Source organism: Trichoplusia ni, chromosome 10, assembly GCF_003590095.1.
Source record: "Trichoplusia ni isolate ovarian cell line Hi5 chromosome 10, tn1, whole genome shotgun sequence".
In the NCBI taxonomy this organism is placed as follows: Eukaryota; Metazoa; Arthropoda; class Insecta; order Lepidoptera; family Noctuidae; genus Trichoplusia; species Trichoplusia ni.
In genome coordinates, this window is record NC_039487.1 from 13674752 (window position 1) to 13688790 (window position 14039).

The 14039-nt window shown below is 41.1% G+C and overlaps 2 protein-coding genes across 3 annotated transcripts; one reads left to right on the forward strand and one right to left on the reverse strand.

Moving 5' to 3' along the window:
• Positions 1-245: 245 nt before the first annotated feature.
• On the reverse strand, positions 246-9267 carry LOC113497937 (nuclear receptor subfamily 2 group C member 2). Of its 2 annotated transcripts, none has more exons than XM_026877754.1 (11): positions 9076-9267; positions 8006-8134; positions 7180-7329; positions 6409-6533; positions 5858-5963; positions 5010-5120; positions 4605-4703; positions 3519-3687; positions 2116-2305; positions 1783-1930; positions 246-1326 (listed from the first exon to the last, which is right to left on the reverse strand). In XM_026877754.1, exons 2-11 carry the CDS (start codon positions 8127-8129, stop codon positions 1094-1096), a joined length of 1455 nt encoding a protein of 484 aa, XP_026733555.1. In that variant the 5' UTR covers positions 8130-8134; positions 9076-9267; the 3' UTR covers positions 246-1093. The 2 variants fall into 2 exon arrangements, with proteins under 2 accessions (XP_026733555.1, XP_026733554.1); XM_026877753.1 differs by having other exon boundaries at positions 6409-6536.
• Positions 9268-9516: 249 nt separating this feature from the next.
• Positions 9517-11416, forward strand: LOC113498109 (U3 small nucleolar ribonucleoprotein protein MPP10). The gene has a single exon (XM_026878047.1). The coding sequence runs from the start codon at positions 9640-9642 to the stop codon at positions 11395-11397; it is 1758 nt and encodes a 585-aa protein (XP_026733848.1). The 5' UTR covers positions 9517-9639; the 3' UTR covers positions 11398-11416.
• The last annotated feature ends 2623 nt before the right edge of the window (positions 11417-14039 follow it).

The window sequence follows — 14039 nt, forward strand, 5'->3', positions numbered from 1 at the left end:
GTGTAAAACTTAACTACTAAGCTAACTACCTATGGCTTGTAACTGTATGATAAATCTTGGCTATGAGTATGTTCATATCCATCAGTATTTTAGATAATTAGGTTAAACGTAGGTAGGTAATAAAACAAGTAACAAAATAGCTTACAAATTTATATTTTTTAGTCAAAGGCACTTAAAATAATGATTTAAACAATCACTGGTTAATATAATCTATTAATAATAATAATTAGATTTTATAATGCCAACGTCTATTAATTATTACTTTATAAAGTCCTTATAATATTTTAAATTAGTAAATATCTATAAAAATATTTAGATACCATAGATTCTGTTTAAAATTCCAATACAGTTGGGTTTACCGATATTCGTTGTTTTTTTAATGTGTCTTTCATAATTTAAAATATAGACACTGCACATTAAACTACACATGACAGCCGCCGAATTGAGTGAGTGTTACAAAGTTTATTGTATTTCGATAGATCACTTTTTCGTTCACAACATAAAGATATAAGGTTATTGCGGTATACGTTATACATGGACAAAAAATACCGTCTAATTTCACGTCTATATTAGGGCTTAAATACCCTACTTTTTTCTTAGGTTGACTACGCAATGACTTTAATAAGGCATTTTTTTTCTGTGATAGTTCGAATTGATAGTTCATTTCTTAGATATCTTAGCCACTAATCGTCTTACATTATATAAATAAAATATTCATTAAACTTATAACTATGAAGGAATGATCGCTAGCAAGCGACGTATTGCGTTACCGTGACAGTCAATATAATGCTACGTTATTTAAAACTGAGATAAATTATTTGGAGGTTGAATGGTGTAATTGTCTATTGTAATATTGGAAAATGCTTTGAGTTCTTAATGTATTTAGTATCAGTTTTCCCCACAGTTTCAGCTGAGACATAGGTTGTCAAACTTGCATCAAAATAGATCGTTATAATTCTTATCGAAATCGGTGGAGCTGTTTAGCAGAATACAAACAGACATCATTTATAAAAACAGTGTAGAATAATAGAGAAAATCATCCACCAATTTTATCATTCAAGGTACCACATATCATCCAACCCCACTACACACTTTAGCGCTCAGCATTCAACAGATACGGTATGACGTCATCAATGCTGACGTCACCCACGAATCCCACGAAGAACACGTCTTCGAGGAAGGGCCCGGAGAAGGTTCTCAGCACCGGCAGCTGCAGCAGTAACGTCGCGAGGCGGTCCTCGTCCTGCTGGCAGGAGGCCCGGAGAGACCGCAGGACTTTGATCTGGTAGTCCTGCAGTTTGCGGGTTAGGAAGTCTGGTACGCCATCTGTTGGAGGTGATGGGGAGTTGTGATATAAGTTACATTCGGTCATTTTTCAGTAGTAAAGTTTATGGCTATTGGTGGGCGATGGTAAATTTTGTTTAGATTATGAACACAATAATTTCGGTGTCCTGTTCCTTGGTTTAGAATAGTTGTACCACGCCATATCTTTATGCCCGACATGACACGGTTTCGATCATCGCGTGGAACAAGCATTTGTGTGATCCACAAATCCAAAAATTATGTTCTATATCAGTGTATTGTATTAAAGATTGACATACACCGACACAAAAACGCGGATGCCGTAGCAGGGCGGTTCTGACAGTAAGAGTCTGACACTACCCATTCGCTCTCCCGAGGGAGCGGGTGTCCATGAGGACTTCAAGGTTTGTGAAATCCCGTCGAAACAAGGACGGAATTCTTGAGTGCGGGAGTAGTTTTCCATACATATGTATACCATACCTGGTGAGAACAGACACAGCGCCCGCAGATGCGCGTGTTCCCGCTGCTGCACGCGCAGCTGCTCCATGCTGGCGATGAACTGCTGCAGCCGCGACAGGCTGCTGCTCACCTCGGACACACGCTCGTCACTGTAATCCGCTGCCGTTATCTACAAATACGTGATAAATTCAATAAAATAATCCTTTTATTTTTGACATCAATATGGGGTCGGCTTTCAGTCTAACCGGCAGTGTTTTACAGGGAGCGACTGTCAAAAATTATTTGACTTAAATCGTGACGTCATTTTCCAAATACTTAAAAAGCACATGTTTTACAATCGCCATCGTATCTTACCTCGGGCATAGCCAAATCATTAGACCGGTCGACGCAGTCGTTGCTGGCCCGCTCCCGCAGCACCGCCTGCAGGTGGCTCACCATCTGCGGCAGCAGCGAGCTCAGCGACAGCTGCTGCGAGAACATCGACAGGCTCAGCACGAACAGCTCCGGCCAACACTTCTTCAGCAGCGTCACTTGGATCTCGAACCTTTGGATGAAGCAATGAGAGTTTTTGAGTTATTTGGTTATCTCTATTAAGGAGTTCAGAAAAAGGTTTTTGAAATGTCTGTGGAAAATCTGTCAGAGTGAAGGACCAGTTTTGACGGTGAAAACACAGTGTTAGGGAGAATTTTAAGGTAGCGCGCAGCGATAGGCGGGCCCCGGCCTCGCACGTGCGGCGGCAGGCGGGAGGCGGCAGCTAGCTAGCTGAGGAGCATGTAGTGTGGTGTACTCACGGCAGCGCGGCGGCCGCGGGCACGGCCCGCAGCCAGCGCGCGGCGGCGGCCAGCAGGCGGGCCCCGGCCTCGCACGTGCGGCGGCAGGCGGGAGGCGGCAGCTAGCTAGCTGAGGAGCATGTAGTGTGGTGTACTCACGGCAGCGCGGCGGCCGCGGGCACGGCCCGCAGCCAGCGCGCGGCGGCGGCCAGCAGGCGGGCCCCGGCCTCGCACGTGCGGCGGCAGGCGGGAGGCGGCAGCTAGCTAGCTGAGGAGCATGTAGTGTGGTGTACTCACGGCAGCGCGGCGGCCGCGGGCACGGCCCGCAGCCAGCGCGCGGCGGCGGCCAGCAGGCGGGCCCCGGCCTCGCACGTGCGGCGGCAGGCGGGAGGCGGCAGCTAGCTAGCTGAGGAGCATGTAGTGTGGTGTACTCACGGCAGCGCGGCGGCCGCGGGCACGGCCCGCAGCCAGCGCGCGGCGGCGGCCAGCAGGCGGGCCCCGGCCTCGCACGTGCGGCGGCAGGCGGGAGGCGGCAGCTAGCTAGCTGAGGAGCATGTAGTGTGGTGTACTCACGGCAGCGCGGCGGCCGCGGGCACGGCCCGCAGCCAGCGCGCGGCGGCGGCCAGCAGGCGGGCCCCGGCCTCGCACGTGCGGCGGCAGGCGGGAGGCGGCAGCTAGCTAGCTGAGGAGCATGTAGTGTGGTGTACTCACGGCAGCGCGGCGGCCGCGGGCACGGCCCGCAGCCAGCGCGCGGCGGCGGCCAGCAGGCGGGCCCCGGCCTCGCACGTGCGGCGGCAGGCGGGAGGCGGCAGCTAGCTAGCTGAGGAGCATGTAGTGTGGTGTACTCACGGCAGCGCGGCGGCCGCGGGCACGGCCCGCAGCCAGCGCGCGGCGGCGGCCAGCAGGCGGGCCCCGGCCTCGCACGTGCGGCGGCAGGCGGGAGGCGGCAGCTAGCTAGCTGAGGAGCATGTAGTGTGGTGTACTCACGGCAGCGCGGCGGCCGCGGGCACGGCCCGCAGCCAGCGCGCGGCGGCGGCCAGCAGGCGGGCCCCGGCCTCGCACACCGCGTGCAGCCGCAGGTGCGGGGGCGCGGCGCCCGGTAGCGACACGCACAGCTGCTGCGACTCCGCCGTGCTCAGGATCGATTCGCCGCATCCTACGCACAACATACTATTGCTTTAGAAATCTTTATGTCGCCGTCGTGACCTAATAATGATCTCTCACAAAATATTCCGCATTCCATCCTCAAATTAGTCGCAATCGAGATGACGAAATTATCGAGCATGAAGTTAAAGAACATTCAGGATCACAGTACGATCGAGAATGAACGATCGCACTGACCGCAATAAAAAGAAAACGTAGTGGGCCCCAAACGATACCCTGAAGGACGCTGTAACGCGTGTACGAGGCCTCAGATAAGCAACACCACCCACTTTAAAAAAAAAAAGCTAATAATTTCGAGACAGTCAATGATTCTTCGAAAAAGAGCATGACTAAAGCCATTAATATTAAATTTCGCCAGAAGAATGTTGTTGTTAACAATATCGAAAGCTTTACAGAAATCAAAGCGGTAAGTTTGATTTCGTGTGTCGCACGACAAAGGCAAACCGATATAATATCAAATGTTCAGCATTCATCTGCCTAGACTTTTTCCAAATATGTTTGGGTCAAGGTCCAAGGTAGTAGCTCCAATTTGCAGTAGCCAATCTAACTTCCTCAACACAAATACCAGGGAAACATAGTATTTGCCTGTAGCTGACAGGCATCAATTAGACACGACAGTGTCTACTCCAAGTATGTTCTACTCATTGCAAGTTAATGTATAAAATTGCGCAAAGATATTTGCAAAGAACTTTCTTCTGCACTTGCAAATGTAATTAACTTATTTGTCAACAAACGGAGGTCTCTTTGTATTTGTCTTTTTAAAAGGGATTTTAACGCGGTTTTATTACTTTTTACCTAGACCAAAGTAACTATATCCAATCTGAGCATAAAGACATAAAGAAAGAGGTTTTATGTTCAGCATTGAGTTATTGAAGGCTGATGATGACGATGATGTGAAACAGCACTTACCCTCAGCTTGTTGTGTTTCAGCGGCAGCGTGTAGCGCCGCGAGTGGGACCTCCGGGGGAGTCGCGCCGTAGGCCGACTGCAGATACTCGTTTATTGCACCTACACCAGAAAATATCATAAATATTTTGATCGTTTGCCTCGCTAAATTTTAAATTATAAAAGTATATATAAGTTATCTTTGTAAGTCTTGTCGCTAACCAATCTTCAGACTTGTATCAATAATATATGAGATCGTGATTTCATGATTAATGACAGTTGTAACTTATCAGCCATCCAAAAAGCATGGGTAAACTTTTCCGCACCTAACGAAACCATAAACATCAGACAATTTTAAGTTCTATTGCAAACACACAAGATTTTTTTAAGACCTCAAATCTTTCAATTCTTTTTTGCATTGTTACTTACCAAACTGTCCCATTTTGAAGAGGTTCTTGGCGAGCTGTGTCTGAAGCATAAGCTGCTGTCTGCGAGCGCCCTCGATGTCGCCCGCGTTGCCGGGGGTCAGGTACGGTGATACTAAGACGGAAATAACTCACTGTTATAAAATTAATAGGTTTAAAAAATCTAAATAGCCAAGTTTTCAAATGTCACTTCTTTCTAATTTTGACAAAATCGGTCTAGCTGTTTCTAAATTGCATTGTCGTCCGGTTTGAAGCTACCCTGAAAATTTCAGCCTGCTAGATTTTCGGGAAGTGCCTCAAAATTGCAGCAGGACTGAAAGTACTCAATTATAAGATGTTTAATAAGGATGGATTACACCTTACGCGTATTTATCGAGATCGCCCGAATAGTTTCTGACCTGATTCGGTTCGATTGCGACCTGCGCATCAGATAAATGATCAACTAGTTTGGCCTAAACTAGTAGGGCGATAAGAAAAATCTGCCATGAGCATATGTTACTGAGCGGGCAAAGGAAAGAACGGGACGGGAAATCTTGGGTTACTTTAAACTCAAGGCCAATTTGATTCAATTTTTAAACTAAGGACTTTGAAAGTCTAGATCTTTAGGACACTTGGAGTTAGTACCTACTAGTAACGTTTTTAGTGTGGCTAAGCGAATGTTTTAAGAGTATTAAAATAAAAACTGAGCGCGACTTGCCACGGGTTCGATCCCCGCGTTACACAAGAATTTGTGTGATCACGTTGTCGAGTCGTTTTATTCAAAGAAAAAAAATCAACATATTGACCAAACAACATACGAAGGATAAGTAGCCTCATAATAAAATGATTGACTGTTAATATAAGGATACATACCTGGGTTGCCCTTGTTGAAAGCGACGGCGGCGGCGAGCGCGAAGTTGATCGCGGGCGCGGGGGACACCGCGCCGAACGCATCGCTCGGCTCTTCTTTAGGATTGATCTGAGGGAGATAGGTAGATAAGTCTATAAAGAATTATAAATCTCCATTGCACTTCGGAAACTAGGTATACCGCATTTAAGTATACATTTTTGAAAGACTGTTCTAATGAAAAAATATAAGCAAAAACTTTATTTAATTTTATATGTAAATTACTATTATTTTTCTATGATAAGAATCAGTTGGCTTTCATTTGAAATTTTATCGATGTGAAGCGCATTCATAATCCTCGTTTCTATACAAAAATGTGTACCTGTTAGGCAAGCGCCTGTCTCGTAAGCCAGTTGAGTACGTTTCCAGCAAGAGTGTTTAATGAATTTTATTTATTGTGTATTCTGCTTTCTGCTGTTCTAGAACCCGGCATTAAGCTGAGTCGTCCACAACAACCTTCCTATTAGGCTTGTCAGCCTCATGTCCCTCTTCACTGCAAGCCCATGAACATTCTCACCTGTCCAGCCTGCGCCTGCCCCGCCAGCCCCAGGAACTTGGAGTAGGCGGCCTGTCGGTCATGCATGCCCGACTCCCGCTGTTCTCCCTTCGACTTGTCCACGATCGGCTTCCTCTCGTGCTGGACCGCTGTCGCATACAGTGCAAGAATTATTGCTCATCAGAACAGAGTATATATTGATTTATATTATTTGTTATTAGGTTACTATTGCGTGGATGTCACTAATTGAAGCCAAAAGATCTTACACAATAGCGGTTTGCCGTATTACAACCATATTTACAACCGCCTTTGGATACTTCAAATTGTCCATGTGGTTATATCTTAAAGTGGAATAACAAAAAACGGCTACACGCCAGTAAGACTCACTCAGAAAGGACGTAAGTTTCGTAGCTTACTTCATTCTTTTGTGTGAGAAAACATGGTTTTAGGAACTTCTAAAATGTACCTATTACACTTATTCTCTAGACAGATGGACCGCATTACGCACAGCAATCCAATTGCAAATTGCAGTTCGAATGCAGTTGACGCAACTGCAAACCAAACTGTACTGTCTGACTGCCCGGAGATTGCAATTAAACTGCAATAGGACTGCATGTCTGGTTGGCAGTTCTATTGCAGTTGGTTAGAATAGAGCTATGGTGTGCTAAATATTTTTTTTTTTTTACTTTCATGTCTATGCAAGGAACCCCTATAGCCTAAAATGAAGGCGCGGTGCGATAACCTTCTATACACAAGAAGAACTAACTTAAAAAAGGCTCAATCAATACTCACAGTCGCTCCTCATGCCGCACGCGAGACACTTCTGTAGCCGACAGTACTGGCAGCGGTTACGATGGTGCTTCGTAACCTCGCAGTTCATGCTGCCGCGGCACTGGTAACCGAGTTTCTTGCGGATCGACCGCTTGAAGAAGCCTTTGCAACCTGCATGGTGAAAATAGATTGTGTATGAAGGATTGCAACTCATTGCCATACACCGACACAAAAACGCGGATGACGTAGCACGGCGGTTCAGGTTTAGTCAGTGAGACTAAGAGTCTGACACTACCCATTTCCTCCCCCAAGGGAGTGGGTGTGATGAGGATTCTCCAGTGTTGAAAAAAGGTTGAAAATAGATTAGTTTTTCAAAGACTTCTCAAAAAGGAGGTTACTTGATTCAATCATACATGCTTTTATATGTTTGTTTGCACATAACTTCTTCCTTTATAACTGATTTTGATTGATTGATTCTCTTTTGTTGCTCTTGGTTTATTAAAAAAAAATAGGTTGGAAGTGTGAAGGTTGGTTAACAAGACAATAGTCATGTGTGATATGGTCACAAAAGACCAATATTTGATGTCTATGTGCTAGATCTTTTGTTGTTTAATTGTAGCGGTTTAAATGCAATTGATTTCTTTTGGAACCTTGTCACTAATTTCCTAGCTTAATAAATTAAAGATCGAAATTGAACTGTTCATCCTAGCACATTCAGTAAATAAAAATATTTTTTTTTACTAGACCTTTAATCTGCATAAACCTTAATGATAGCCATAATTTATAGTAATGAGAATAAAAAACATCAAACAACATAACATTCTCAGCTTAGTGTCATTAATCTTACCTTCACAACTGATAGCACCATAATGTCTCCCGGATGCTCTGTCTCCGCAGACAATACACAGCTCCAGGCCTCCGACCTCACTGTTGCCGCTGAACTTCATCTCCATCTGGTCCTGGCCTTCCATCTCCACTGGAAATAACAATTGTGATACTTTATTTAGAAGACTGCTATACAGGGTGGAATGTTCAACTACAATTATTGTCATTTTGAAGTGACCACAGGTCTCAAAACATGTTTTTTTTTAATGTTTTCTGGACTGAGGTATTCAGTTGTTGTGTCAGAGGATTAAAATGTTTGTGTCAGAAACATTCAAGTAATATGAGTCAGACTCGGAATAAGCATTTGCGGATCACACAAATACTTATCCTATGCGGGGATTGAATCCTATCATCACTCACAGAGAGTTTAGTGTGATGACCTCAACTTCATATTTTAAATGAATACTATTTCTGAACATAGGAATACCCAACTTTCAAATTTCGTACTGTCTTACTAATTTTGATATTATTATTGTGTTTTTTAGGTAGGTATGTATTTCATAAATAATTTACAAAATCATAGGAGCACTCCTGTAATTAGTTTAGTAGCTTTTAAATAATATTTTAAGCCTTCAAAAAGTTTAAAGTCAATTATGATTATCCTTCAAAAACACTTCCTGGATTATTGAGATGTGATTTTGAACTAAATAACAAGGTTGTTGACCTTTCATATGATACATACCTGTTTTTGTGCAATAAACTTTGAATAAACACTATTTAACTGCACTTCTATGGTAGCAATCATGCAGTACTGAACTTTAAGCATGGTAATTATGGCGAGAACGCATCCATGACCGTGTTTGACAGGAAAATATTATCGTTCATCTATTGGCAAGCCTTTCACTTTTGAAACATGGTATTTTAAAGACATTATTCATTCACTATATAGATTTATAGTCCAGGGAGAAAAACACGTGAACCTATGTTGTTTTTTTTTAACAAAGCAAAGCAAAGGACATGCTGGGGTCACTCAAGTGATTAAATTATTCAACAAGTAGCAGACTGCCACAAATACAGTTACGAGAATCTTACCTTGTTATGTGTTATTTAGAAGGTTTCTGTATTCCACGCATTGGCTGTAGCGTTATATTGATATGAGTTGAACTCATAAGCATTTCCCACACATAACACTATTATTTACACATCACAATGCACAAAATCTAGTTTCCATTGAACGATTGGACATCAAAGAAAATAAATAAAAATTTCTTGTCTGATCACTGATGTCTTTTTTAGATCTAGGCTTGGAATCAGAGTCGTTTAAGATGTACTTGTTCTTTAAAATTGTCTTTAATAGTGTGATTAAAAAATCTTTTTACTTGATAAAGAGAGTAACAATTTAAATTTAACACTTACAATTTAATTTCAATGTAAGATAAAGAGTACAACTGCGACCGCGGAGGCGAAATATTTAAGTGGTCAAAAAATAGTCTTAAAAGACCATTTTGCGGGTTATACACCTTCTGTCAAACTGACATAAGTCACGCAGAGGAAACCGCGTGTGATTTTGTTGTAATCAAAGGTGCTAAAGCGTGTTTTCATGGTATAATAGCAAAAACAGAGCAATTATATAACAGGTTGCTAACAGCAGTAACCATGGCGTGCCCAAAACTGGATAATATAATAGAAAAATTCAATAATTTCACAGAGAAACCAGTGAAATTTCTCGCAGTGCAAAGTGACCTCAAAGACGATATTAAAACTTTGGTTAAATCTATTTATGACTTTACCAAAACACAAGAAAATGTTAAATCTAAAGAGAAGAAAGCTGCTCTACCCGAGCTGATTGTCCAAGACTTTGATGAAGAACAGATTTGGCAGGAAATTGAACTTCAAAATTCAGAATGTTGGGATCAATTAGTATGGGAAGTTGCTAATTGTATGTCTGACAAAAATAAGTTAGCGTTCCCCATAGCTGCAAATGAATCTGAGGATAATGAGAATGCTGAAGAAGATGATATAGAAGACCCCATGGAAGAGGATGACGACTCAGAAATGGAAGATGAGGATGAAGAAAATGACGATACTAAAGAATTACCTAAGAATAAGAAACCTTTGCTACCAAAATCCAAAGTTAAACCTTCAATAGTAGATGACCAATTCTTTAAACTTGGAGAGATGGAGAAATTCTTGATAAATGAAGAAAAGAAAGGTCCGAAAGTAAATTCTGATGACAGTGATGAGGAATCCATAGATATGTTTGAAGACATGGATGATGATGACGACTCACAAGAAGAAGATCCAATGTATTCAGACTTTTTTTCTCAAGAAGGTGATGAGAATGATGATAATATCAATAACGAAAACAAAGAGAATGATGACTTTCAAGAAAATGGTGATGATGATGAAAGTGATCAGTCAGAGCAAGAGGTGCCTCAGCAAAAGAACAAGAAAAAAGTTAGGTTTGCATTGGATCACGAGTCTTCGGATGATGATGAGTCAGTTGATAGTGAAGTACCTGCCATCACTACCAAACAGACAAATGAAAAGAAATCTGATTTCGAACACAGACAAGAAAGATTAAAAGACCAAATACAGAAGTTAGAAGAACGGACCTTAGGGGAAGCCCCATGGCAATTGAAAGGAGAGGTTGATGCTACAAAACGTCCGCAAAACTCATTACTTGAAGAAGTAGTAGATTTTGACCTCACCAGCCGTCCTCCGCCCATTATAACAGAACAGACTACGGTCTCACTAGAAGATATTATTAGACGCAGAATTAAAGACAAAGCATGGGATGATGTTGTTAAAAAAGAAAAGCCTGTTGATGACCAACTATCGTTCCGTAAAACAGAAGTATTAGATCATGCTAAGAGCAAGCTGAGTCTAGCTCAGGTTTACGAAGCTGAGTATTTAAAGCAGAAACAAGGGCAATCTGGAGAAGTTGAAGAAGAAAAGGAACCGGAAGCTCACAAGGAGATCCGTGACTCAATGAATAAGTTATTTGCTAAACTAGATGCTTTATGCCACTACCATTATACTCCAAGGGCGCCGCAAGCAGAAGTCAAGATAGTCAGCAACACACCAGCAATCTCCATGGAAGAAGTGGCTCCGGTCGCTACAAGCGATGCCACATTACTAGCCCCAGAGGAAGTCAAGAAGAAGCGCAGAGGAGATCTGATGAGTAAAGAAGAAAGAACACAAACAGACAAGAACAGAGAAAGAAGGAAAAAGAAGAAGTTCCAAAGAGCTAAAGGCAAAGATACCAAGGTTACGGAACACAGGAATACGCAGAAGGGTGCGGAGACAGATGATAAGTCATTGAAGACTTCAAAGGCATTCTTCCAGCAGTTGAATGATGATTCTAGAAGTTTAATTAAGAATAAGCGTAATGTTAAGAATAAAGGACAATAAATAAATGTGTTTTGTGTTATTGATGGTTTTCTTTTAAGTTTATTTTTCGTGGATTTAAATGGCATAAGGAGTAATAAAATAAGTCTGTTAGACAGGTTGTTTGGCTATTTTTTCCAAAAAGAAATGCAATTACTTAGGACATTGTTTTTTTATGCTAATTTGAGTAATTAAAGCACTCATTTTCATGCTCAGAAATCGAAAGTTCGTTAATACTTATCTAGTTTAAAAATGGTAAAATTAATAATTTGACTCTAGTTGAACCCGGCAGACCAAAGGCTTTGTGCGATTTCTTTTCATAAATGCATTTGTGGTAAGTATGTGATCGTCGTGAGAGACAGGAGAATGGAGTGAACAAAGACGCATAGAATCTTGTGCGTGCAGCAGAGAGTTATACAAGTCTAATGGCGAAGTCGATCGTTGGATAAAGGGTATAATTCTCCTTAGTTACTTTAACTGGTGACAAGCTATTGATTTTAATCCGAACCCCCGTCTTGTGCTTGCTTTATCGAAGCCTACCATTGCGTAAATGAGTTAATCAGTTTTAAGAAAAGTGATTGCATTACAAACTCCTAATATTGTTTTTGAAAGATATAAAACTACTCTCACTAAAGCGTTTTATAGAAGACGTCCAAGAAATTGACAACTACGAGGTATTTACTGACACGTCTTCCGTATCTTATTAACGGTGCGTTAGAGTTCAAAAGCACAAAAAGGGTGAACAAAAGGAAGGAACTTAATAATTACTGACTTTGGCAGGGATGAAGGTTTTCTTTTTGACGCTTTGTAAATAATGTATATTTTTCTTTTTCTATTGATATAGTTTTAAAAATGTAAATATTAGTTTATTTTACTTTATTGTAATTAATTGTAACAAATAAATGAAAAGAAGGCATATTAAAAAAAAATACTTCCTACCTACTTACTCATAACTTAAAAAGAACGACTCCTACCGTCTTCTGTCGTCACATCACAAATCAAAATTATTGAATTTGTCGAACGTGATAGAGACTAAATACACGGAATATCTCTTCCGCAGCTGAGGAATCATATTACTAGTTTGGACAATATTCTCCACTAGATGACTAATTAAATACAAATGGTACCCACTTACTATTTATTAAGATCAGGGTATACGAAGAATTGAAAATCTAATTGCTGTTTGAGTTCCCAATCCACCTAGCTACGAGCAGATTGCACTAATCAAACAAGTTCTTGATGGTACCTGTATACAAATTATTGGCGACTTCTGGGTGCCTAACAGCATCTCTTAATAAGTTAGTCGTATCACCGTTTTTGTTGCCTGGCATAACTTTAATTTGGTCCTTTCTCCACCCTGTACCTACTTTAAAACCCCGATAATTATTAGCAATAGGTAAATCGCTGCGTAAATCTATTATACAAAATCGTAGATTTACACTACAAATTCTTTTACAACAATTACAGCCCAAACAATAATTTACGAACGAAACAAGCTACGAAGGGGTGTCTTAACCAAAGATTTATCTCATCCTTACTGTTCGATAAATATGCTGATAACACTATAAGTATAAAATATGAAATTAATACTGACCACTCTATCTAAGGACATTGAATTGAGTAATTTTATACTTCAACAAAAACAGTAGGTAAGTACTAAACTGCTACGAGATCGCTACGAAATAATCGTAGCAATAACAAGATTCTTATAAGGATTTATGAATTAAAATTATTTAAAGCAGTAGATCGTATGTAAATACAATATCTACACTTGCAATTTACTTATGACTTAGTCCAAATGAGTCATACCATACTCTTAAAGTGTACAAGACAGATTCTTTTTCTATTACAACAATTAATAAATTACTTAGCTGTGCCTGCAAATATTCTATCTTAAATTTCAAACATGATCGCGAGCTTTTAGATCAAATAGACCGACGAGGGCGCATAATCCAATACTTTACAATAACACTCGCATGTAGCTGCATTATTATTAGCGTGTAGTGCTTGCACCCCTTTGCACCCTTGCCTCTGCATCAGTGTGCGTGTCTGGGGCTGTCAGGCTAGGCAATTTTCCCGATGATAAGGGAGAATATCTTCTGACTACCACGATATTCTCCAATTATAATTACTTACCTACCCTTAACAGTGCTTATTTGCCAGTGTTCTAGGTCAATGCTAAATCGATTTTGATAAGGTTTTCTGGCGAATATATGAGCATATAACGAGTGTTTAAGGTACGAACAGAAAGTATTTTTCTCTTTATAAACAATAGCTGTTGCCCGCGACTTCGTCCCCGTGGGTAGAAGATATAAGTTATGTTTTATACCTGCCCTTTTTTTTTTCACATTTTCCATTGTATCTACGCTCCTATTAGTCGCAGCGTGATGGTTTAGCCTAAAGCCTTCCTCGATGAATGGTCTATTCAACACAAAAAGATTTTTTCAATTTGGACCAGTAGTTCCTGGGATTAGCGCGTTCAAACAAACAAACAAACTCTTCAGCTTTATATATTAGTATAGATTTGATAATATGAAGATTCAACCCAATTAATTAAAATTAATTTAATTAAGTGCATTACTGGAAGGGAAAGAACACGTGAGTAAAATTTCTAACTTTACGACGGACTCTAAACTTCAGTACCAATACAGTGCCTACTAAGCTAT

Bases quoted from the DNA above. Each gene is read 5' to 3' on its own strand.
- LOC113497937 (XM_026877753.1), bottom strand. From the start codon at position 8,129: ATGGAAGGCCAGGACCAGATGGAGATGAAGTTCAGCGGCAACAGTGAG. The intron at 3,688-4,604 runs GTAAGTGCTGTT...TGTTGTGCGTAG, and splicing joins TGAAACACAACAAGCTGAGG to GATGCGGCGAATCGATCCTG. The intron at 2,306-3,518 runs GTGAGTACACCA...CTTCATCCAAAG, and splicing joins CCCGCGGCCGCCGCGCTGCC to GTTCGAGATCCAAGTGACGC.
- LOC113498109 (XM_026878047.1), top strand. From the start codon at position 9,640: ATGGCGTGCCCAAAACTGGATAATATAATAGAAAAATTCAATAATTTC.